Here is a 25,439-nt window from a genome sequence, read left to right on the forward strand (position 1 = left end):
TCATCTGGCAACTCACTTTGGGTTGGGAGCTCTGTGACATCGCTCAGGTCATCCAGGTGCTTTGGTTCCTTATGTGTCCTGTCAGAGTACCCTGGTTTCTGAGTAGTAGCCACAGAATTCCTAAAAGTGGCAGGGGGTGGGCAGCAGAGTCAGAGGCTTAAAAGTCTTCACATCACTTCTACCACAGTCTTTTGGTCACTCTGAGTCACTAAGCCAATCAACACAGGAGTAGCTGCGTAGATATAATATCCATGTATGTGTTTATATATTTGATATATATGTATACATATATATATATAAGTATGTATACTTAAGTATAAAGTATATATGTAACTATATAAATTCATAAAGTGTATACTTCAAAATAAGTATAGTATATATTTATAAACGTATTTTGTAACATGCTGCTGCTGCTAAGTAGCTTCAGTTGTGTCCGACTGTGTGACCCCATAGACGGCAGCGCACCAGGCTCCACCGTCCCTGGGATTCTCCAGGCAAGAATACTGGAGTGGGTTGCCATTTCCTTCTCCAGTGCATGAAAGGGAAAAGTGAAAGTGAAGTTGCTCAGTCGTGTCTAACTCTTAGCGACCCCATGGACTGTAGCCTACCAGGCTCCTCCGTCCATGGGATTTTCCAGGCAAGAGTACTGGAGTGGGTTGCCATTGCCTTCTCCATTTTGTAATATAAAAATACATTATACTTTTGTATATATACTACAAAAATAAGTAAATATAAGTATATATCCTACTGCTACTGCTAAGTCACTTCAGTCGTGTCTGACTCTGTGCGACCCCATAGACGGCCACCCACCAGGCTCCGCCATCCCTGGGATTCTCCAAGCAAGAATACTGGAGTGGGTTGCCATTTCCTTCTCCAGTGCATGAAAGTGAAAAGTGAAAGTGAAGTCGCTCAGTCGTGTCCGACTCTTTAGCGACCCCATGGACTGCAGCCTACCAGGCTCCTCCATGGGATTTTCCAGGCACGAGTACTGGAGTGGGGTGCCATTGCCTTCTCCGATATATCCACATACATTAATAATAAATATATATATTATATATATAGTGCTTAGTCACTCAGTCATGTCCGACTTTTTGTGACCATTTGGACTGTAGCCTAGCAGGTTCCTCTCTCCATGGGATTTTCCAGGCAAGAATACTGAAATGGATTGCCATTTCCTTCTCCAGGAGGTTTTTCTGACCCAGGGATCTAATGCAAGTCTCCTGTGTTTCCTGCATTGCAAGCAGATTCTTTACCTGCTTAGCCATCAGGAAGCACAAAATATGTATATGTGTGTGTGCTACTCCTGTGCTTCAAGTTGGCTCAATGACTTGGATATATATATGTATATATATATGTGTGTGTGTATATATACATATATATATATATACATGTATTTTATATACATACAATCTTTAAAGCATCACATATTTTTGAAATTAGGGCTGAAGTAGCTATTGGCCATTAATATTTAGGTGCAAATATCCTTAAAGATTTTTTTTAAAGCACATGATTTTAAAATCTAATTTTCATAAATGTACCCTTTTACTCATACTTACTCCTGATAACTGGAAAGCAGTTTAAATTGTTATTAATGTCCATTAATTGACAGCTTTTATGTTAACCATCCTCTTAGAATATAAACCAGCCATCTTTGGCCAATTTGTGAGAACACTACAGTTTACAGTGTTCATGGGTATAATGGAAATTTAAGTAGTTCCTGGTGTATCGCTGGTGAGACACGCTGTCAGCTGGAAGCTATGTGGTTTACAGGCTTCTTAGGTGCCTCTGATGCCAGGGAGGTTGAGTTCCACCTGTTTGTTTGCGTCTCACCTTAAAATAGGTGAGGCTTCATAGCAGCATCACTTCCAGTGTTGGCGGAAACAAGCCTCCTTATGACAAAATGCACAATCAATCCTCTCTAATGTACTTTTAGTGAAAGGTGTGTGTGTGTGTTAGTGTGCTGAAAATGCCAGGTTTGTGTGTGTGTGTGCATGCATGCTGAAAATGCTGGGCCATCAACCCACTTCAACAGATGGGAAGATCTGCTGGAGGAGGAAATGGCAACCCACTCCAGTATTTACTGGGAAATCCCATGGATAGAGGAGCCTGATGGGCTGCAATCCATGGGGTTGTGTAGGAGTCGGACACAACTTGGTGACTAAACAATAACAACACTTTCCCTTCAGAGCCAAGCACTAAGACCTACTAGAGGCAGGAATCCTCCGCCTCACCATCACTAGGGTTTAAGGCAATTTAGGAAGTTCCAGTACGTTGGGGGAACTCCTAACAAATGTCAAGTGTTGCTTCAGAGGGGTCTCTGCAGTGTTGTGGACCCTAATAGCACAGATGCTTCTCTGATGGTCTGATTCCAAACCCATGTTGTAATGCTTTTTTCTCAGGCTAGTTTAGAAGTACCCCCAACTAACTCCTGCACTGGCCATAGTGAATAATTAATTTGGCTGTCACTTGTAATCTCTTTGGAATTCTGTTTGGCCAGTGGGTGTCTCCTTAACCAGCCCAGGCATCTTCCATGAGTTTGGTTTCCTAAAGAATGAGTTCTTAAAGTGAACTCTTAACGGAACTGGAAAGCCTAATCTCACAAGCTTATACGATGCCTGAGTTTTCGGCAATTTCAGTCAAAATTACAAGCTCCAAGCTTCTCTCTTCTTCCTCATTGTTTGGGAAGTATGGAGGTGTCACTGCCTATGTATTAATAGGTACCACTTTTAAAACAAGTTATACATGGTCTTTCTAAACCAGTCAATCCTAAAGGAAATCAACCTTGAATATTCATTGGAAGGACTGAGCTGAAGCTCCAATACTTTGGCCACTTGATGTGACGAGCCGACTCATTGGAAAAGACCCTGACGCTGAGAAAGTTTGAAGGCAGGAGGAGAAGAGGGTGACAAAGGATGAGATGATTGGATGGTATTTCCGACTCAATGGACATGAGTTTGAACAAACTCTGGGAGATGGTGAAGGCCAGGGAAGCCTGTCATGCTGCAGTCCATGGGGTTGCAAAGAGTAAGATACAACTTGGTGACAACTCATGGCCTACAAAAGTGCATACTTTCCCCTTTATTTTCATGCCACCGTGCACTTAATTAGATCCTTTTTTAAAAAATAACATTTTCATGAGTATCCCTCAGATTTAGCTTGTAGCATTGAGGGATACATGGGAGCATAGATGAGCAGTGAGCCATTGTCCTCTGTGACAATGGCCATTTACACTCAAAATCTTACCAGACAGATGGCTCTTGTTACCAATTAGAACTAAAAGCAATTGTGCATAATTTAAAAATATTTTTAGATGCCTTATAAATAAGTATCATTATGTAATAAGAACATTGGAGGTCACCTTCTAACTGTAGTAGAAGTGATATTCCACAAACCATTTCTACATTGACCCATTATAACATGAGATACTGTGCACTCCTTGTAACAGCAGAAGGCTTTCAAACTAGAAAGTTTTGATTTCTTGAAAAACTAACAGGCCATTTACTGTCATCAGCGATCAAAGTATTAGCTGAGATAGCTGAGACTTCACAACATGAATGAAATGATAATTCCTAGTGAGTAGAGTGGGGCTTCCCATGTGGTGCAGTAGTAAAGAATCTGCTTGCCAAGCAGGAAATGCAAGAGACGCATGTTCAATCCCTGGGTCAGGAAGATCCCCTGGAGAAGGAAATGGCAACCCACTCCAATATTCTTGCCTGGGAAATCCCACGATCAGAGGAGCCTGGTGGGCTACAGTCCATGGGGTCACAGAGTCGGACACTACTGAGCACACCCGCAATGAGGAGAGACTTGTGGATATAACGAACTTCGAAAAAGTTTCTTGACTTTCAAGCATAAATGCTGCCTTCTAATTACTTGAACTATCAGCTTCCTTCTGTTTAATACAAGTGTGTCAGTGCTGCTCTGTCTTCTAAATAACTTCTCACGAAGCTTTTTCCTAAGGGATAAGTTTCCTAAGGGAAGTCCCTGGTGGTCCAGTGGTTAGGACTCCACGCTTTCACTGTCAAGAGTGTGGGTTCAATCCTTGGTTGGGGAACTAAAATCTTGAAAGCCTTGAGGTATGGCAAAAAAAAAAAAAATCCATAGTCACAGTTCTTCCATGTTCATGAATAAAGGCAAGAGAGCAGATGTGATTCTGGTATAAAGCAAAACCCATGCTGATTTGTGGTGGCAGAGTATACAGATGGTCCTTGATTTACAATGGTTCAACTTTTTGACTACCCTATGAAAGAGATAGACATTCAGTAAAAGCCATATTTTGAATTCTGGATTTTGATCTGTATAAGAGTTCAGGCAGACTGTGTGTGAATGTAGGGATTGTCAGACAAGGAGTGTGTTGACTGTTTCCTGCTTAGTGAGCCTCTTGTAACAGAAAGAACTGTTTTGCTACAGGGAGTCTCAAACGCAGAGAGAGGAGGTAAAAAGAAATCCGTCATTTCACCATTAAAGCTGCACATATTGCTGAACCTACTCTGGAACTTGGCACATTCTGAGATGGACTTAGACATTTTCATGAGGTATGAAGTGTGAGTGACCCAGCACTTGTAGAGAATTGAACTTGATAAACTAGTTCCACTGGGTGCACCAGAGAAATTGTGAGCAATCCTTACATCATGCGATTTCTTTTTAGTTGTCATTTTACAAAGAGTACATGGAATTTTATTTCTTACAAATATTTACAGATATTTCACAAAATATATATATATCACAACCAAAATACATACAAATATTTCTTGTAGCTAATGTTGCCATTCACAAGCAAGAGCTTAAAGTGTGCTTTTCTAATTAAAAGATAATTTGCAAACAGAGATAGCATGAATGTCGATAACAACTATATTAAATGCCAAGATTAAAGATAAACTGATGTAGTGATATTTTTACTCATAAAAAACAGGAAAAGTTTAAATCCCAGGTTATAGCACTGGCTGTTTTCTCTCTGAGGTCTCAAGACATTTTTACAGTATTTCTAGTGAAAGGGTTAGTCTGTCATGTCTGACTCTTTGCAACCCCATGGACTGTAGCCCACCAGGCCCCTCTGTCCATGGGATTCTCCAGGCTAGGATACTGGAGTGGGTTGCCATTTCCTTCTCCAGGGGATCTTCCCAACCCAGGGATGGAACCCAGGTCTCCTGCATTGCAGGCAGATTCTTTACTGTCTGATCCACCACTATCAGGAATATAGAAAATGAATTATGAATAATGCAAAATTCAAATTCCACAGGCATTCATGTAATTTCACTTTGCTTTCTGGATATTGGGTTAAGGGACATATTAAACTTTATATTGTTATATTTTTTTTCTGTTAGAAAAAGTAGACGTAATAAAATTCATAATAAAAAATGTCTGCCAGTGCCTGGCCTGAGCTCACTGCCATCTTTGTCCTTATAAAGAGATGGAAAGTAAGTTGGGGAAAAGAATCCAAAGAATTCTATCAAAGCAAAAGCATTCATGTCTTCTCCTAAAAATAGCATCTTGGGAAATGCCTGTCTCTGGCCTCACAAATTCAGTCCTGGTTTCTGCTCACAGGATAAAGTGGAAAAGAAACAGAGTCCAGAAATAGACTCACATGTATACAGTCACCTGATTTACAACAAAGGCACCATTGCTGTTCAGTGTGGAAAGGCTGGTCTTCTTTATTTTTTAAGCTGTTTATTTTGTATTGTGGTGTAGCTGATTAACAATGTTGTGATAGTTTCAGGTGCACAGCAAAAGGATTCAGTCATACATGTATCCATTCTTTCCCAAATTCCCCTCCCATCCGAGTGGCCACATAACATTGAGCAGAGTTCCCTGTTCTATACAGTAGGTCTTTATTGGTTCTTCATTTTAAATACAGCAGTGTGTACATATCCACCCCAAACTCCCTAACTATCCCATCCCCCAGGTAACTGTAAGTTCCTTCTCCAAGGCTGTGAGTGGTCTTCTTAATAAAAGATCTTAGATGGAAAATAGATGCATTGTGGCCTTGACTGCAGATTATGCACAAAATCTATTTGAAGCATAAAAAAACATTTGAAATGGATCATAAAATTAAATATAAAAGGCAAAACAATAAAACTTTTAGGAAAAACAGTATAGAAAAATATCCTTTTTTCTCCTCTGGGGAAGGACTAAAAAAAACAAAAGACTGAGACATTGGATTTCATTGAAACTAAGAACTATTGTTCATGAAAAAACAAACAAAACTCTTAATTAGAGTAAAAAGGCAAGTCACAGACTGGGAGAAGGTATTTGCAATACCTACATCCAACAGAGGACTCATATCTAGATTATATAAAGAACTACAGATCAATTAAAAAAAAGGTAAGCTGATGTAAAAGTTAACAAAAGACTTGATGGGAACTTCACAAGAGGATAACCAATGGCGAATAAGTGACTAATAAAGTGCTTACCATCAGGAAAATGCAAGCCAAAACCACAATGAAGGCCACTGCACACCCATTCCACTGGCTTCAATTCAAAAGACTAGGCAGTGTTGACAAAGAAGTGGGACAACTGGAACTCATACCCTGGCTCAGATTATGAACTCCTCATTGCAAAATTCAGACTTAAATTGAAGAAAGTAGGGAAAACTACTGGACCATTCAGGTATGACCTAAATCAGATCCGTTGTGATTACACAGTGGAAGTGACAAATAGATTCAAGGGATTAGATCTGATAGAGTGTCTGAAGAACTATGGACAGAGATTCCTAACATTGTACAGGAGGCAGTGATCAAAACCATCCCCAAGAAAAAGAAATGCAAAAAGGCAAAATGATTGCTGAGGAGGCCTTACAAATAGCTGAGAAAAGAGAAGTGAAAGACAAAGGAGAAAAGGAAATGGACTGCAGCACGCCAGGCTTCCCCATCCATCACCAACTCCTGGAGCTTGCTCAAACTCATGTCCATAGAGTCAGTGATGCCATCCAACCATCTCATCCTCTGTCATCCCCTTCTCCTGCCTTCAGTCTTTCCCAGCATCAGGGTCTTTTCCAGTGAGTCAGTTCTTTGCATCAGGTGGCCAAAGTATTGGGGCTTCAGCTTCAGCATCAGTCCTTCAATGAATATTCAGGGCTGATTTCCTTTAGGACTGACTGGTTTGATCTCCTTGCAGTCCAAGGGACTCTCAAGAGTCTTCTTCAACACCACAGTTCAAAAGCATCAATTCTTCAGTGCTCAGCTTCCTTTATGGTCCAACTCTCACATCCATACGTGACTACTGGAAAAACCATAGCTTTGACTAGATGAACCTTTGTCGGCAAAGTAATGTCTCTGCTTTTTAAAATGCTGTCTAGGTTTGTCAGCTTTATTTCCAAGGAGCAAGCATCATTTAATTTCATGACTGCAGTTACTGTTTCTCCATCTTTGGCTGCAAAGAATATAATCAATCTGATTTCGGTATTGACCATCTGGTAATGTCCATGTGTAGAGTCTTCTTTTGTGTTGTTGGAAGAGGCTGTTTGCTATGACCAGTGTGTTTCTCTAGGCAAAACTCTGTTAGTCTTTGCCCTCCTTCATTTTGTACTCCAAGGCCAAATTTGCCTGTTACTATGTCTCTTCCTACTTTTGCATTCCAGTCCCCTATAATGAAAAGGACATCTTTTGGGGGGTATTAGTTCTAGAAGGTCTTGTAGGTCTTCATAGAACTGTTCAGCTTCTTCAGCATTACTGGTTGGGTCATAGACTTGGATTACTGTGATATAGAATGGTTTGCCTTGGAAACGAACAGAGATCATTCTGTCATTTTTGAGATTGCACCCAAGTACTGCATTTCAGACTCTTTTTTTGACTCTGAGGGCTACTCATTTCTTTTAAGGGATGCTTGCCCACAGTAGTAGATATAATGGTCATCTGAGTTAAATTCACCCATTCCAGTCCATTTTAGTTCACTGATTCCTAAAATTTCGATGTTCACTCTTGCCGTCTCCTGTTTGACCACTTCTAGTTTACCTTGATTCATGGACCTAACATTCTGGGTTCCTATGCAATATTGCTCTTTACAGCATTGGACTTTACTTCCATCACCAGTCACATCCACAACTGAGCGTTGTTTTCATTTTGGCTCCACCTCTTCATTCTTTCTGGAGTTATTTCTCTACTTTTCTCCAGTAGCATATTGGGCACCTACCGGCTGGGGGAGATGAACTGGGAGTTCATCTTTCAGTGTCATATCTTTTTGCCTTTTCATATAGTTCATGGGGTTCTCAAGGCAAGAATACTGAAGTGGTTTGCCATTCCCTTCTCCAGTGGACCACAATTTGTCAGAACTCTCCACCATGACCCATCTGTCTTGGGTGTCCCTACACGGCATGGCTCATAATTTCACTGAGTTAGACAAGCCTGTGGTCCATGTGATCAGATTGGTTAGTTTTCTGTGATGTGGTTTTCAGTCTGTCTGCCCTCTGATGGAGAAGGGTAAGAGGCTTATGGAAGCTTCCTGATGGGAAAGACTGACTGAGGGGGAGACTGGGTCTTGTTCTGATGGGCGGGGCCATGCTCAGTAAATCTTTAATCCAAGTTTCTGTTGATGGGTGGAGCCTGTTCCCTCCCTGTTGTTTGACCTGAGACCAAACTATGGTGGAGGTAATGAAGATAATGGTGACCTCCTTCAAAAGGTCCCCTGCATGCACTGCCACACTCGGTGCTCCTGACCCAGCAGCAGGCCACCACCAACCCACGCCTCCACCAGAGACTCCTGGACACTCACAGGCAAGTCTGGGTCAGTCTCTTGTGGGGTCACTGCTCCTTTCTCCTGGGTCCTGATGCTCACAAGGTTTTGTTTGCGCCCTCCAAGAATCTGTTTCCCCAGTCCTATATAAGTTCTGTAATCAAATCCCATTGGCCTCCAAAGTCAAATTCTCTGGGAGTTCACAATTCTTTTGCCAGATTCCTGGGTTGGGAAATCTGTTGTGGGTCCTAGAACTTTCTTAACAGTGCGAGAATTTCTTTAGTATAATTGTTCTGCAGTTTGTGGGTCATCTGCTTGGCGGCTCTATGGTGGGGTTAATGGTGACCTCCAAGAGGGCTTATGCCACAGGCTGTGTGGCCAGGTAGCTTCACCCAGAGCCCCCGTCCTTGCGGCAGGCCACTGCTGACCTGCACCTTCACAGGAGACTCAAACACAGGTCTGGCTAAGTCTCTGTGTGGTCTCTGGGTCCTGGTGTGCACAAGGTTTTGTTTGACCCTTCCAAGCATCTCTGGTGGGTATGGGGTTTGATTCTAAACACGATTTTGCTCCTTCTACTATCTTGCTGGGGCTTCTCCTTTGGCCTTGGATGTCGGGTATCTTTTTTTTGGCGGGATCCAACATTATCCTGTTGATGGTTGTTTAGCAGCGAGTTGTAATTTTGGATTTCTCACAGGAGAAGATGAGTGCACATCCTTCTACTCTGCCATCTTGCCAGTAATTCAAGAAATAGATGGAAAACAATAGAATGGGAAAGACTAGAGATCTCTTCAAGAAAATTAGAGATACCAAGGTAACGTTTCATGCAAAGATGGGCACAATAAAGGACAGAAACGGTATGGGCTTAACAGAAGCAGAAGATATTAAGAAGAGGTGGCAAGAATACACAGAAGATCTATACAGAAAAATCTTAATGACCCAGATAACCACGATAGTGTGATCACTCACTAGCACCCGACATCCTGGAATCCAAAGTCAAGTGGGCCTTGGAAGCATCACTACGAACAAAGCTAGTGGAGGTGATGGAATTCCAGTTGAGCTATTTCAAATCCTGAAAGATGATGCTGTGAAAGTGCTGCACTCAATATGCCAGCAAATTTGGGAAACTCAGCAGTGGCCACAGGACTCGAAAAGGTCAATTTTCATTCCAATCCCAAGAAAAGCAATGCCAAAAAATGTTCAAACTACTGCACGATTGTGCTCATCTCACACACTAGCAAAGTAATGCTCAAAATTCTCCAAGCCAGGCTTCAGCAATACGTGAACCATGAACTTCCAGATGTTCAAGCTAGATTTAGAAAAGGTAGAGGAACCAGAGATCAAATTGCCAGCATCCGTTGGATCATAGAAAAAGCAAGGGAGCTCCAGAAAAACATCTAATTCTGCTTTATTGATTACGCCAAGCCTTTGACTGTGTGGATCACAACAAACTGTGGAAAATTCTTCAAGAGATAGGAATACCAGACCACCTTACCTGCCTCCTGAGAAACCTGTATGCAGGTCAAGAAGCAACAGTTAGAACTGGACATGGAACAACGAACTGGTTCCAAACTGGGAAAGGAGTACGTCAAGGCTGTATATTGTCACCCTGCTTATTTAACTTCTATGCAGAGTGCATCATATGAACTGCCTGGCTGGAGGAAGCACAAGCTGGGATCAAAATTGTTAGGAGAAATATCAATACCCTCAGATAAGAAGATTATACCACTCTTATGGCAGAAAGCAAAGAGGAACTAAAGAGCCTCTTGATGAAAGTGAAAGAGGAGAGTGGAAGAGCCATCTTAAAACTCAACATTCAAAAAATGAAGATTATGGCAGCCAGTCTTATCACTTCATGACAAACAGATGGGGAAACAATGGAAACAGTGAGATAATTTATTTTCTTGGGCTCCAAAATCACTGCAGATGGTGACTGCAGCCATGAGATTAAAAGATGCTTGCTCCTTGAAAGAAAAGTTATGACCCACCTAGACGGCATATTAAAAAGCAGAGACATTACTTTGTCGACAAATATTCATCTAGTCAAATCTGTGGCTTTTCCAGTAGTCATGTATGGATGTGAGAGTTGGACCATAAAGAAAGCTGAGCGCTGAAGAATTGGTGCTTTTGAACTGTGGTGTTGGAGAAGACTCTTGAGAGTCCTTTGAACTGCAAGGAGATCAAACCCGTCAGTCCTAAAAGAAATCAGTCCTGAATATTCATTGGAAGGACTAATGCTAAAGCAGAAGCTCCAATACTTGGGCCACCTGATTTGAAAAGAAGAGCCAACTCATTGGAAAAGACCCTAATGCTGTGAAAGATTAAAGGCAGGAGGAGAAGGGGACGACAGAGGACAAGATGGTTGGATGGCATCACCAACTCAATGGATATGAGTCTGAGCAAGCTCTGGGAGATGGTGAAGGACAGGGAATCCTGGTATGCTTCAGTCCATGGGGTCACAGAACAACAGCAACAACCCTTTTGGGGGGAGAAGTGGGGAAGGAGTTTGAAAACACGGCAGGATCCTTTGAAAGTACACTCTTCCTTACTGGCATGGCAATCTCACCCTCGTGTGTGTTAGTTGCTCAGTCGTGTCTCACTCTGGAACCCCATGGACTATAGCCCATCAGGCTCCTCTGATCGTGGGATTTCCTAGGCAAGAATACTGAAGTGGGTTGCCATTTCCTACTCCTGGGATCTTTGCGACCGAGCGATCGAACCTGGGTCTCCTGCATTGGCAGGCTGATATTACTGTCTGAGCCACCAGGGAAGCCCAATCTCACCCTTAGGATTTATCCAAGAATAATGAGTGTGTATGTTTATTCAAAGATGCACAAGATAATGTAAATAGATAAAACCTGGAAACAGTCAAAATTTTTTTCAATAAACATTCTTCAACATTTATCCATTTTTCAATAAAAAATGGATAAATCAATCATGGTATATTCACACAGTGGTATGTGCCCGCCAGGGTCCTCTGTCCAAGGGGATTCTCCAGGCAACAGTATTGGAGTGGGTTACCATGCCCTCCTCCAGGGGATTTTCCCAACATGGAGATTGAACCCAGGTCTCTCTCACTGCAAGTGGATTCTTTACTGTCTGAGCACCAGAGAAGCTCAAGAATACTGCATTGGGTAGCCTATCCCTTCTCCAGGGGAACCTCCTGACCCAGGAATTGAACCGGGGTCTCCTGCATTGCAGGCGGATTCTTTACCAGCTGAGTTACCCAGGAAGCCCACAGTGGTATATTACGTAGCATCTTAAAAGAATGAGCTGTTGGTACACATAACATAAAGAAATATCATAGAAATAACAATGAATTAAAATGACAGATATAAAAGATTACATACTGAATGATTCCATTTAAATGAAGTTCAAGAATGACCAAATTAAAATATACACACTACTTTATTTAAAAGGGACGGGATGACCATATATCTCTGGGTAAATGCCCTGGAGTAGGATTGCTGGCTCCTGTGGTAACTGTATTTTTAGTTTTTAAGGAACCTCCATACTATTCTCCACTGTGGTTGTACCAGTTTACATTCCCACCTACAGTGTAGGAGGGTTCCCTTTATCCCACACCCTCTCCATCATTTACTGTCTTTAGACTTTTGGATGATGGCCATTCTGACTGGGGCAAACTGATACTTCATTGTAGTTTTGATTCACATTTTGCTGTTTATTAGAGATGTAGAACATCTTTTCATGTGCCTGTTGGCCTTTGGTGTGAAGTCTGATGCAATTTTAGACAACAGAACTCTTGGTCCCTGTCTTCTTACAAGGTAAACATGCTTGAAGAGGGGAACTCAAAGCAAGGAAACGGGAAGGCTCTGCTTTCTTATTGCTGGCACTTTGAAGTGTGTGCAGCCCGTGGTTAAAAACATGCTGGGAAAACTCGGGGCTCAGGACAGATGACCTGTCCAATTTTGAAACTCAAATCAAATTAAATGATGTAGTATGTAGCCTAGGAGGTGTGTGCATGAAAGAGAATGGCAGATCCATATCTTAGATGATGGAGAAAGGACAAGAAGTTGGGATGGTTTAATTTGAGTTTTTAAAGCAGCCCCCTCCCCACATTGAGGGGCCTCCTTGGTCACTGTCCGGGTGCCTGGTGGCACCAGTGGAACCCTACAAAGTGCCCCTCGCTGGCATCTCCTGCCTCAACCCTGGACAAGATCTCTAGCATCTCTCCCTGCCCTCAGCTAAATCCATCACCCAAGCCTACAACACACCCCAGGGACAACTGGAATCCCAGATCTTTCCAAAGCAGCAGAGGAAATAGGCCAGTTTAGCCAAACCAACACAGTTTATACGTGTAGTCAGAGGAGACAGCTAGCTTGCTTGAAAAAAAAAATCAACCTAGTTTCTCACCCAGAATAACATCTAGATGAACTGAGGATAGAAAATGTAAATGCTGTTTAAAAACAAGCCGAGTGATGCAGTTAAATGTTTGTCACCACCCGGAAGGGGGAGACTTTCCAATCTTACAAAAAAGAAATTATAAAAGGAAGCAAAAAAGATAAACTTGTCTGTGTTAATGAAAAAGTCTCTTCAGTGAATGGAATAACCAAAATAAAATGGCCAACAGCTCACAAAGAAATATTATTTCTACAACTGTGATGAAGGCTTACTATTTTATACAATTAAAAATAATTACAAATTAATAAGAAAGTTTCTAAGATCATCACACGACTGAGTTCAATTACTACAACAGATGCCAAGAAATTTTCTAAACAAATTGGAACCTGTTTTATTTTTTAAGTGTTGCAAAGAGGGTATCAAATGAGAAAGGTGAAACTAAAAATGTTCGTGTGTGTGCTAAGTTGCTTCAGTCGTGTCCGACTCTTTACAACCCTATGCACAATAGCCCACCAGGCTTCTCTCTCCATGGGATTTTTGAGGCAAGAATACTGGAGTGGGTAGTCATTCCCTTCTCCAGGGGATCTTCCCAAGTCAGGGGTTGAACCCACGTCTCATTATGTGCCTGCATTGGCAGGTGGGCTGTTTATCACTGTTTATCACTAATGCCACCTGAGAAGCCCAAAAATGTTCTCTGTGGCCTAAATTACAGATTATTTCCTCTACCAGTTGCCTTAATAGTTTAATTCCACCTACTTATTAGTTTAATTCCATCCACTTCTTGGTGGATTTTAATTTGTCTTCCAGGAGAATTCAACTTTTCAGAAGCATTGAAATTTTTCTATCACAATGTTTAGTTTTATTTCTGTTTGTGACTTTGAAACCTTTGATAATCATTCTTTGTTATAGATGGGTCCAAGCCTGCCCTTCACCTGCCCTTTTCTTTCCTTTTCCTCCTTCTACTCTATGTGTTTCCGTTTAGTGTTTTAGAGCTACCTACTTCATGAACATGCTAGTCACATCACGTAAGGATGCTTGTGGGAACTCTCAGGGCTCCAAGCCTGAATTTGGAGAGCAAAAAGGGTAACTGTTGTTATTCAGTCGCTCAGTCATGTCTGCTCCTTTGTGACCTCATGGACTGCAGCACATCAGGCTTCCCTGTCCTTCACTATCTTCCAGAGTTTGCTGAAACTCATGTCCATTGAGTCGATGATGCCATCCAATCATCTCATCATTTGTCACCCCTTTCTCCTCCTGCCCTCAATCTTCCCCAGCATCAGGATCTTTTACAATGAGTCAGCTCTTTGCATCAGGTAGCCAAAGTATTGGAACTTCTGCATCAGTCCTTCCAGTGAATATTCAGGGTTGATTTTTCTTTAGGATTGACTGGTTTGATCTCCTTGCTATCCAAGGGACTCTCAAGAGTCTTCTCCAACACCATGGTTCGAAAGCATCAATTCTTTGGTGCTAAGCCTTCTTTATATTAAAAAAAAGTATAATTAAGTATCTTAATCAATTTAATAGTATTGGGGCAATCTTGTCAAACTTGGATTTCTTTCTTTTCTTTTTTTTTTTTTTTTGCCACATCATATGGCACGAGGAATCTTAGTTTCCCAACCAGGAATTGAACCCACTTCCCATGAGTGGAAGCACGGCATCCTAACCACAGGACCATCAGGGAATTCCCTCCTCAAACTTGGATTAATCTGTCCAGGACCAGTTGTTTGGGCAGAGCCCTTGAGAATTTTGGGGAACTGTCGTTTTTCAAGCATCCAATGTTCTGAGCTTACAGGACCTGCCATCACAGGCCTGTGTGCTGAGCTCCTGTGGCTGACTCTCCTGGGTGTCAGGCACTGTAGTAAATGTCTTGGGTGACTCTGCCCAGGCTGCCCTGTTTGCTCTGTCCTTGGAAATTTAGTCCTTGGTGTCTTCTTCCAAAGTCAGCTTGTCTTGGTGACAAGCTCAGTGGCTTGTCTCGGTGAGCTCACTGGCTGCCACCTCCCTGAGGAAGGAGGCCTGTAAGGCAGAGGTGGTTTGCAGCCCGCCCTTATTGTCCAGGACTTCCCTGGTGGCTCAGATGGTAAAGCATCTGCCTGCAATGCGGGAGACCCGGGTTCGATCCCTGGGTTGGGAAGATCCTCTGGAGAAGAAATGGCAACTCACTCCAGTATTCTTGCCTGGAGAATCCCATGGATGGAGTAGCCTGATGGGCTACAGTCCATGGGGTCTCAAAGAGTCAGACACGACTGAGTGACTTCACTTTCTTTCACTTTTCCTATGGTCCAGCTCACTGTGGCCATGGGCCGCACCTCAGAAAGGGGTCCCTGAGTTTGAACATCACAGACACCTGTGCTTATCTTCTGTGCCAAAGCAGGCTGTGTGTGCAAGGCTAATACTGAACGCATCCAAGGAACGGCTGTTTTCTACACGTCCTGTGTTATTCATGAGCAGTTTTAAATTACCATATGTTTAAGACTAAAATTCTTTTTTAAAGTAATTTTATTCATTACTTTTATTCATTATTTATTTCTGGCTGTGCCGGGTCTTTGTTGCTGAGAGTGCTTTTCTCTAGTTTCAGTGAGTGGGGTACTTTCTTGTTTTGGAGCCCAAGTTCTAGGGCATGTGGGCTTCTGTAGTTGTAGCGCATGGGCTTAGTTGTAATGGTAGTAGTAATAATGGCTAAACATCTAGTTTACAGGGATAACATCACAGTTGAATGATATTTTCATACAAGAAGATTATATTTAGTTCTTCTAAGACTGGTGTTTTTTTAAAAATTCTAATTTCTTCTAAAAGCCTGAGGATCAATTTACAAAAAAGGCCTTACTAACATTATTAACATTCTGAGGTATGTTAATCTGGAGGTACAAAAAGGCCTCAACACAAATTGCTGATGATGTCAGAAAAAATAAAAATCTCAGGAAACAATATCCCGTGACAGAGGTGCCTTCAATGATGGTGATTTCACACCCAAACCCTAACCCTAGCCCTAACCGAGCAGTCTAAAGTCCTCTAGTAGTACAATAAGGACACAGATAAGTGAAAGGATATTTAGATTTTGAGTGACACACTTAGGAAATGAATATTATTACTGACCATCTGCTCCTGTAAAATATGCCTGGACATGTTTCCTAGTGGCAGAAGGTGAGACTAGGCACAGTCTCAGAATTGTCAGGGATGGTCCCACTGAAAACAACAATCACCATCTTGCCAAAGTGAGCGTAGTGTTTCCGTGATGGGTAATCAAGTTTCCGATGCTCTGTTTCCTCTCGTCTGCATGATATCGATGAGTACCGGTTACAAAGGTGGCAATTGCTTTAATAATTTGGGCATCAAAAGAGCATATTAAATTAACCTTGTTTCTTTGAATTTGGCTACTATTTACGTGCAGAGTGCAGCAAGTCTCTTTATCCTACATCTAAACTCAAATCTCTTTGAGCTGAGGAATAATATATGAAAAATCTAATACAAACATGTAATTTTTTCAACTCTCCAGATTTTATTCATGCAATAGATATTTGACAGAGTTCTTCCTGCAATGAATGACTTAAAATCTGTTCTCTTCATTAGTAGGCAACTTCTTCGGAAAGTCAAAATTTAATAGATGATTTCTTTGAATGGCATATGAGTTTTTCCATTGTGATTTGGATACAAAGCATGAATTCAAACATTTGCTTGGCTTCAGTGTTCTAAAATTCAAGCCTATTATTAATCATCAATGTTGTTGTTCAGTGGCTCAGTCGTGTCCAACTCTTTGTGACCTCATGGACTGCAGCAGGCCAGTCTCCTCTGTCCTTCACTATCTCCTGCAATTTGTTCAAATTCATGTCCATCGAGTCAGTGATGCCATCCAACCATCTCATCCTCCATTTCCCCCTTCTCTTCCTGTCCTCAGTCTTTCCCAGCATCAGGGTCTTTTCCAATGAGTCTGCTTTTCACATCAGGTGGCCAAAGTATTGGAGCTTCAGCTTCAGCAACAGTCCTGAATGAATATTCAGGGTTGATTTCCTTTAGGATTGACTTGTCTGATCTCCTTGTAGTCCAAGGCACTCTCAAGAGTCTTCTCCAACACCACAGTTCAAAAGCATCCATAGAGCTGTATAAAATCATAAGCTATCAGAGGCTGCCATAGCCATCATCATGGAAACCTGAAACAATGTTTCTTGTCTGTAGTATATACGAATTTCCTAGGGCTGTCCACCTGATGTTTGGATTGCTCCAGAGAGGGAAGAAGTTACTACCACTCAGGACAGAGTTGAAAATGTGTAAATCTTTACTCTGAAAGTGATATTTGAGCAGATCAGAGGAATGAATGTCTCAACCGTCAGCACTGAGTTTTCCAGGCAGGGCGGGAGATGCAGGAACACCTGTCCGGGGCGATGAAAGGAATAAGGCTACTCAGCAGTAACATGGCTCAAGGGACAGAAACACTATCCTCACTCCATACATGTTTAATCTCTCCAGAGAATTGCAGACGAGAAGCAGAGCAGAGAAGGAAAGTCTTCTCAGGTGAGATGTCCATGGCATGACCTTGGGATTTACCTGTGATGGAGACGAGGTTGGGGTGAAGGTGTCCTCTGTGGGGGCCTTGTAGCTCAGGTTCTGGTCCTGGGCTGGGAGGGAAGGACCAGCCGGCAGACACCCCAGAAAGACACTGAGCAGCTGGGAGGACAAGACTGGCTATAAAATAGAGAGTAACTAATTCCCTCATAAAACTGTCAAAAACCCCCTTTTGGGACAGTTGGGTTTAAGTAATCATATTAATCACCCTTGCGAGATTTACATGGAGATTAGCAGATACATAAGGTCTCTTTTTTCCTTAAAGGGTTTGGATTGGTTTTATACTTAAGACTGCTTAAGAAGATAGAAGATGGAACTTTAAACAAACTTTTACGGTAGATTTAACGAGCACAGCATCCCCGGAGGGCTGGAGATTTTCGCCCTAACCGTGTTCTCAGCCCAACCATCGACCTCACTCAGAAAACATTCATTAATTTAACTGGTGGCACTGAGTCCATTCATAAGAAGTAAACCATCCCGTGAATGGTTTATTTAAAGCCATAAATAATATTTCTATCTATATACCACAAATAATATTTTTCAGTTTTTTTAAGGTAAATGAATATTCTTTCTGCTGCTAAATGGAATAAAACTAGAAACAGCAAGTAAACTGATAGTCCTTTGAGGCAGTAAAAGTCATTTCCCCCATTGTTCTTGTCATTTTTAAGCATTTTAATTTAAATAGAAGGTAGTATTTTCTTCAGGAGACTCAAGTAACAAGAATGAATCTCCTTCATTGCTAAGGATGACAATCAATGAGTTTGTTTATGACTTGTAATAACAAAGAGCATTTATATGAATTCTTTTGGTTGAAATAAAATTGCTCCCCTGTATCTTGATTTCAGAGACCTCTTCCAGTTTATGGCCTCTATGAATGTGAAAGTGTGACATGCTAGTTGCTCAGCTGTGTTTGACTCTTTGCGACTCTATGGACTGTAGCCCACCAGGCTCCTCTGTCCATGGGATTTCCCAGGCAAGAATACTGGAGTGGGTTGCCATTCCCTTCTCCAGGGGTTCTTCCTGACCCAGGGATTGAACCCAGTCTCCCGCACTGCAAGCAGGTTCTTTACCGTCTGAGCCACCAGGGATGCCCTCAGTTCAGTTCAGTCGCTCAGTCACGTCTGACTCTTTGCGGCCCCATGAACTGCAGCACACCAGGCCTCCCTGTCCATCACCAACTCCCTGAGTCCACCCAAACCCACGTCCATCGAGTCAGTGTTGCCATCCAGCCATCTCATCCTCTGTTGTCCCCTTCTTCTCCTGCCGTCAATCTTTCCCAGCATCAGGGTCTTTTCCAATGAGTCAGCTCTTCACATCAGGTGGCCAAAGTATTGGAGTTTCAGCTTCAACGTCAGTCCTTCCAATGAACACCCAGGACTGATCTCCTTTAGGAAGCCCTAATGGACGTGATTTCGGAGAAACCCCAGAGTTGTCTTGGAAGAGTCGAGACAGAGAATTCTAGCTGAGGGAGCTCCTTCAACTACAACTGTTGTGAAAGTGGCAGAGAGAGCTCAGAGAGATGGTAAGGGCCTTGGAGGCTGAAGGAAAACACAATAAAGGGATGAAAAGTGAAATTAGGCATTTTTGGCAATTTACTGCCTTTCTGGTCTAATCATCTGTCCAGAAATTAAGTCACCACTGCCACCTAATGGTGAATAAGCTGCCCATTCTAACCTCGTCCAGCACAGAAATAGACTGGTAGGAATCCTGTTGATCTCTCTCACTTGCTCCAATCAGCCCACCCCCAAATATATATTGAGCTCTGTTCAGAGTAACCAAGGGACTGAAAAGTAAATGCCCTGTCTTCAGGCTGGAAAAATTGAAGATATGGTTTAAGAGATAATGTATGCAAGACAGCTGACTGCTCACCTGTTTCAGTGCAATGTGAGGTCCGAGGAGGAGAATTGGAAGGGACTAATTTAGCTTGTTGCTGGCTGAGAGGGTGGTGGTAGGTGGTCCACACAAAATAACACACACACAGGAAGCTTTACGTGTGGTCTGAAGTGGGGCTCCCAGGTCCAGTGTGCCCAAGACAGCCGTCAGCCTCAGGTGTCAGTGGCATTTCTAACAAACAGGTTTGAGAGTTAATTGAGGACTCTTAAGGAGAGAACCAACCTCTCCCTTCTCTAAAGTGTCAGTCTCTCAGTTGTGTCCGACTCTTTGTGACCCCATTGACTGTAGCCCACCAGGCTCCCTGTCCATGGGATTTCCCAGGCAAGAATACTGGAGTGGGTTGCCATTTCCTTTTCCAGGGGATCTTCCAGGCTCAGGGATTGAACCTGGGTCTCCCACATTGCAGGTAGATTCTTTACTGTCTGAGCCACCTGGGAAGCCCAGCAGACACTGTTTGCAGGAAAGAGCCTGCTATGGCCACTTCCTCAAAAGTAGATCAGTCTCATCCAAGGAAATGAAAACATTATTCACATCGCCAGCAGAGGACTGAAAATTGTTCTTACTGAACTAGAGGATCGCATGGCAGCTAGCCTCTGGCCATCCTGCAATTTCTACATTTGTATTTATTTTAAAGGATGCTAAAATTAAGTCGAGCTTAATTGTGGGTGGGTGAGTGTCTGAGTGGGTTATTCCTGTTATGCAGGGAGGAACCAGAGGCTCAGAGAGAGTGAGTTACCCTAAAGGTCACACAGCTATGAAGTATAGAGCTGGGATATGCATCCAGGTAGGTTCCCTGGGGAGTCCATTTCCTAGAAATGCCACCTTAGACTGTATCTTATAGTCTACTTTAAAAATATATATATTTTTTAGCTCTAACAGTTTTTAAAAATTGTTGTATTTATTTTATTTTTGGTCGCACTGGGTCTTTGCTGCTGCACGGGGTTTCTCTAGTTATGGCACGTGGGGGCTGCTCCTTGCTGCAGCGGGCAGACTTCTCTAGTTGCAGATTATGGGCCCTAGGGCATGTGGGCTGAGCCTCTACTGTGTGTAGGCTGGGTACTTGTGGCTCCTGGGCCCTAGAGCACAAACTCAGTAGTTGTGGCCCACAGGGCTTAGCTGCTCTGAGGTGTGTGGAATCTTCCCAGATCAGGGATCCGACCTGTGTTCCTGCATTGGCAGGTGGAGTCTTAGCCACTATTCCACCAACGAAGCTTTATTTGAGTTAACTGCAGCTACTCCATGCTGGTACCATGCATGACCTATGACTAATGTTTATTGCTCTAAGTCCAGTCTAACTTATACTATGTTGCTTCTTCTTCAAGATCAGAGTGCTGTCTTATAATTCATTTTGCTCTGTGTGACATTGCACATTATAAAAGTTTATTAAATGCTTTCAAATTCCAATCTTTTACTTGGTTTGAATTATTCCCAATCACTTGGATGGTTTATGTGCACACAGCACATGACATAAACACTTTCAGAGTTTGTAATGATTCAAACGTTCGCCTAAGAGCATCGCAATTTGTTTCTGTGTCTTTGTATCTGTGTATCTCAGCTCAAAAGTATGAACAGAACTCACGATGATGCCCTTGCTAGAGAATTATAAATACTGTCTTTGTCCTCCCACTTTATTTAAGTATGCCACTTAGCTGATTCAGAATCATAAAAGTGACATGAAGGTGGCTCAGACTAAACACTTGTGAGAGGAGGCACACAAATTAAGCTTTTCATAATTCTGACATCATTTAGTAACATCTTTAAAGAGTCCCATGTGTTCAGAGTGGTGGTCACGTAGGACAGCACTGTCACGTGTGTTTGTATGTCCTCAGAGCAGCATCTTGTGAGGTCCACTCTGTTGCCTCCTTTGATGGAGACCATTTGTGAGCAGTCAGGAAGCTTATATCACCCACGAGAATCACGTGGTACCAATGTACTGGATAATTCTCTTCTGGCCTTGCCTTGATTTTAAAGGTATGTATGGGGACTTCCATTGGGGTCCAGTGGTTAAGAATCCACCTTGCAATGCAGGGGACATGGTTCGATCTCTGGTCCGGGAAGATCCCACATGCCGAGGAGCAACTAAGCCCGTGTGCCACAGCTACTGAGCCTGTGCTCTAGAGCCCGGGAGCTGCAACTACTGAGCCCACACACAAAGAACCTGTGCTCTGCAACTAGGAAGCCACTGCAATGAGAAGCCCGCACACTGCAAGGAAGAGTAGCCCTTAGAGAATGCTTGTGCGGAGCAACAGAGAGTGAGCGCAACAAAAAATAAATAATAATAAAACTAAAGGTATGTATGGGCAAGGTACGTAGAGAGACCTGACAGAAATCACAGAGAGAAAGCAATTTTCCAATCTACCTAGACCTATACGTCTTGTCTTTATTTTGTTGCTGTGCTGTGTGCTATGCTGTAAGTTGTTTTTTGTTCCAAAGATGATAAGAAATATGGAATACTTGCCACTCAGCAGACAGACAAAAAGCCTGGTGTTACCTGTCTGCTCATTCTGACTGTGTGATGGTAAATGAGATTGGCTGTCACATTTATCACAGGCTATGGATTCTTTGTCTTACTTTCCTGATATTTTGTGTAGAGATAAGGAGGGAGGAGAAGGGGAGGGCAGAGGATGAGATGGTAGGATGGCATCACTGACTCAATGGACATGAGTGTGAGTAAACTCCAGGAGTTGGTGATGGACAGGGAGGCCTGGTGTGCTGCAGTTCATGGGGTCGCAAAGAGTCGGACACGACTGAGCGACTGAACTGAATAGATGTATTTTGTGTTGTCCATTGTTTTACTGTAGAGTCTTGGTCCATAGTGTAACTCATTAATGCCAAAGCTTGTTAATTATAAACATTGCTGAAATGGTTGATAGAAACTGCATGTTGTCACAAAACTAGTTTGTTATAGGAAATTTAGTCATAAATATGCCTCTTACTTATTCATTTGGTATAAATCACCTTACTGATATTCTCCTTTTTCTCTCCCTTGTCCTGCTATATAATTACATGAATCACAGCGAACACTCTGAAGGGTTGGTAGATAAAAAGAAAAGTCAAAATTAAGCACACATTTGAAGAGTAAGTTTAAGGAACTTATTAAAGTTACTGTAGCTTTATTAAAGTTAGAGTGGAAACAACAACTTGAACTCTGACCTCTGAAACTTAGGTTTTTGATACTCAGCTTGTGTCATCCCACCCACCATGTTTTCTCATGTGGAACAAGAAGGTTCATCTCCAGCAAAGCCTCCTGGGAAGTAGCTGATTCAGAAGAATCAGAGAACTTAAGATGTGTCGGGGCACCTGCGCTGGTGCTGGAAAGCAAGGATGCTCAGTGCTGTCACAGGTGTTTGTGGAGTGTCAAGGGGAAAGGAGACTGCTTAAATACTTCCAGCTGACCAAGTTGTGTTGTTCAAGCATCAGATAAATAAATCAATAATTTTGGGAAGATTATCGTGAATTCTTAATGTTGCTCAAACATGTAGGCAAAAGCGTGTGTGTGTGTGTATGTGTGTTAGTTGCTCTCTCGTGTCTGATTCTTTGCAACCCCATGGACTGTAGCCCACCAGGCTCCACTGTCCAAGGAATCATCCAGGCAAGAATACTGGAGTGGATTGCCATTCCCTTCTCTAGGGGATTTTCCCAAGTCAGGGATCAAACCTGGGTCTCCTGCATTGCAGGAGCATACTTCCATCATATTTACAGAATATGTTGTCTATTACTCAATTCAAACTATATTTGTACTGAATGAAGTTAAGGTCAAGTCAGACGGTAAAACATTATGTAACAGTCTTAAAGTCTAGAGTATGTGTGTGTACAGAATTCCATTAATATAGGCAGGAAAAAAAGCTATGAAATAAATTGAGTTGAATAAAAGATTATAGTTAAAAAGATAAAGGTGAGTGTGAAATGTAATACACCTAGTTCTAGAGAGAAATGAGCTTGAAAACTGTTGTTTCTATAGAAAGGGGCTTGGGTCCATAAAGCTTCCCTAGTAGCTCAGCTGGTAAAGAATCCATCTGCCATGCAGGAGACGCCGGTTCAATTCCTGGGTTGGGAAGATTTCCTGGAGAAGGATAGGCTACCCACTCCAGTATTCTGGCCTAGAGAATTCCATGGACTGTATAGTCCATGGGATTGCAGAGAGTTGGACATGACTTAGCGACTTTCACTTCACTGGGTCCATAAACTCCATGACATGCTTTGTCTTGGAAGTTCTCCCAGATTTTTGTGTTCCCTGAGTTCAAAACTGAATTGAGGTCCTAAATTTCTAACAGACAACCGTGAACCAGTAATCTCAGCTGACCTGAAGTAGGACTTCTATTCACTTGGGTCAAAAAAACAACCTTGTTATAAAAGAAGGTACAAAATACGTATAGAGATGATGATTTTAAGTGTACATTATTGATCATTTTGGGAAAGTGTAGCAATGAGTTTTTCAATTGTGCCTTTTACTTAATCTTTTTTCTTTTATTTTGGTCATAGTGTATGGCTTGCAGGTAGGATCCTGCTTCCCTAACTAGAGATTGAACCTGGGCGCTTGGCAGTGAAAGCTCTGAGTCCTAACCACTGGACAACTAGGGAATTCCCTAGTTGTGCCTTTTGAAATCTTTTAAAAATGTTTGAGAGCATGAATAGCCACAACAATATAAAGAAAGGAAAACAAAATGGAAGCATCACATTTCCTGATGTGATGTAAAACTTTATTACAGAGCTATATAGTCATCAGAACAGTGTGTGCTGACATAAAAACAGACATACAAGTCAATGAAACAGAATAGAGAGCCTATAAATAAGGGGTCGTTAATAATATGTGGTCAGTTAATTTATGGTAAAGAAGTCAAAAATATACACTAGGGAAAGGATGTTCTCTCCAATAAATAGTGTTGGGAAAACTGGACAGCCATGTTCAAAAAGAATGAAATTAGATTACCATCTTATACCATACACAAAAATCAATTCAGAATGGATTAAAGATGTGAATGTAAGATCTGGAAGCATAAAACTCCTAAAAGAAAACATAGCAAAAAATCTCTTGACATTGGTCTTTGCAATGATTTTTTAGATTTGACACCAAAAGGAAGTGCAACAAAATAGGAAATTAAGCAAATGGGACTACATAAATATAAAAGCTCTGCACAGCAAAGGAAACCACCCCCCAAATGAAAAGGCAACCTACTGAATGGGAGAAAACACTTGCAAACTATATATCTGGTAAGGGGTTAATATCCAAAATATATTGAAAATTCACATGATTCAATACTAACGCCCCCTGCTCCCCAAACAACCTGATTTAAAAATGGCCAGAGGAACTGAATAGACATTTTCCAAAGAAGACACACAAGTGGCCAGCACGTACATGAAAAGATGCTAAACATTGCTGATCATCAGGGAAAATTTTAACATCACAACCACAGTGAGAGATCATCTCACAGCTGTGAGTATGGCTGTGATAGAGTGAGTGAAAGTTGCTCAGTTGTGTCTGACTCTGTGATCCCATGGACTATACAGTCCATGGAATTCTGTAGGCCAGAATACTGGAGTGGGTAGCCTTTCTCTTCTCCAGGGATCTTCCCGACCCAGGAATTGAACCAGGGTCTCCTACATTGCAGGCAGATTCTTTATCAACTGAGCTATCAGGGAAGAAAGGCGATAAATAGTGTTGATGAGGACATAAAGAAAAGGGAATCCTTGTGCACCGTTGGTTCACAGTTGGTTCAAGATAAGTGCAGCCACCATGGAAAACAGAACTACCATGTGACCCAGCAGTCTCACTGCTGGGTATATACCCAAAGGAAATGAAGCCATATCTCAAAGAGATGTCTGCACTGCCATATTCACTGCAGCATTAATCACAATAGCCAAGATCTGGAGCCTCCTAAGTGTCCATCAACAACAGATGAATGGATAAGGAAGATGAAAAAGCAGGAAGCCCTGTCGTTTGTGACAACATAGATGGATCT

General features: G+C 42.1%; 1 protein-coding gene across 8 annotated transcripts in view; it reads left to right on the forward strand.

Annotated features, from left to right (window-relative positions):
- RB1CC1 (RB1 inducible coiled-coil 1) overlaps positions 1-22,924 on the forward strand; it is a 69,455-nt gene extending 46,531 nt beyond the window's left edge. For 4 of the 8 annotated variants that reach the window (XR_014056019.1, XM_081497948.1, XM_081497947.1 and 1 more), the window contains one exon: positions 4,411-4,878. Coding sequence is in view for 3 of the 8 variants with exons in the window: in XM_081497948.1 (XP_081354074.1) it covers positions 4,411-4,439 (29 nt within the window). In the remaining 5 variants the exon portion in view is untranslated. Of the gene's footprint in view, positions 1-4,410; positions 4,879-6,416; positions 6,607-17,490; positions 17,536-17,851; positions 18,431-18,977; positions 19,109-20,182; positions 20,264-21,507; positions 21,770-22,496; positions 22,558-22,645 lie in introns of those variants that run through there. The other 4 variants (XR_014056022.1, XR_014056014.1, XR_014056016.1 and 1 more) reach the window with 4 other exon arrangements.
- The last annotated feature ends 2,515 nt before the right edge of the window (positions 22,925-25,439 follow it).

Source organism: Giraffa tippelskirchi, chromosome 6 (assembly GCF_054371585.1).
Source record: "Giraffa tippelskirchi isolate mGirTip1 chromosome 6, T2T-mGirTip1v1.2.pri, whole genome shotgun sequence".
NCBI lineage: Eukaryota > Metazoa > Chordata > Mammalia > Artiodactyla > Giraffidae > Giraffa > Giraffa tippelskirchi.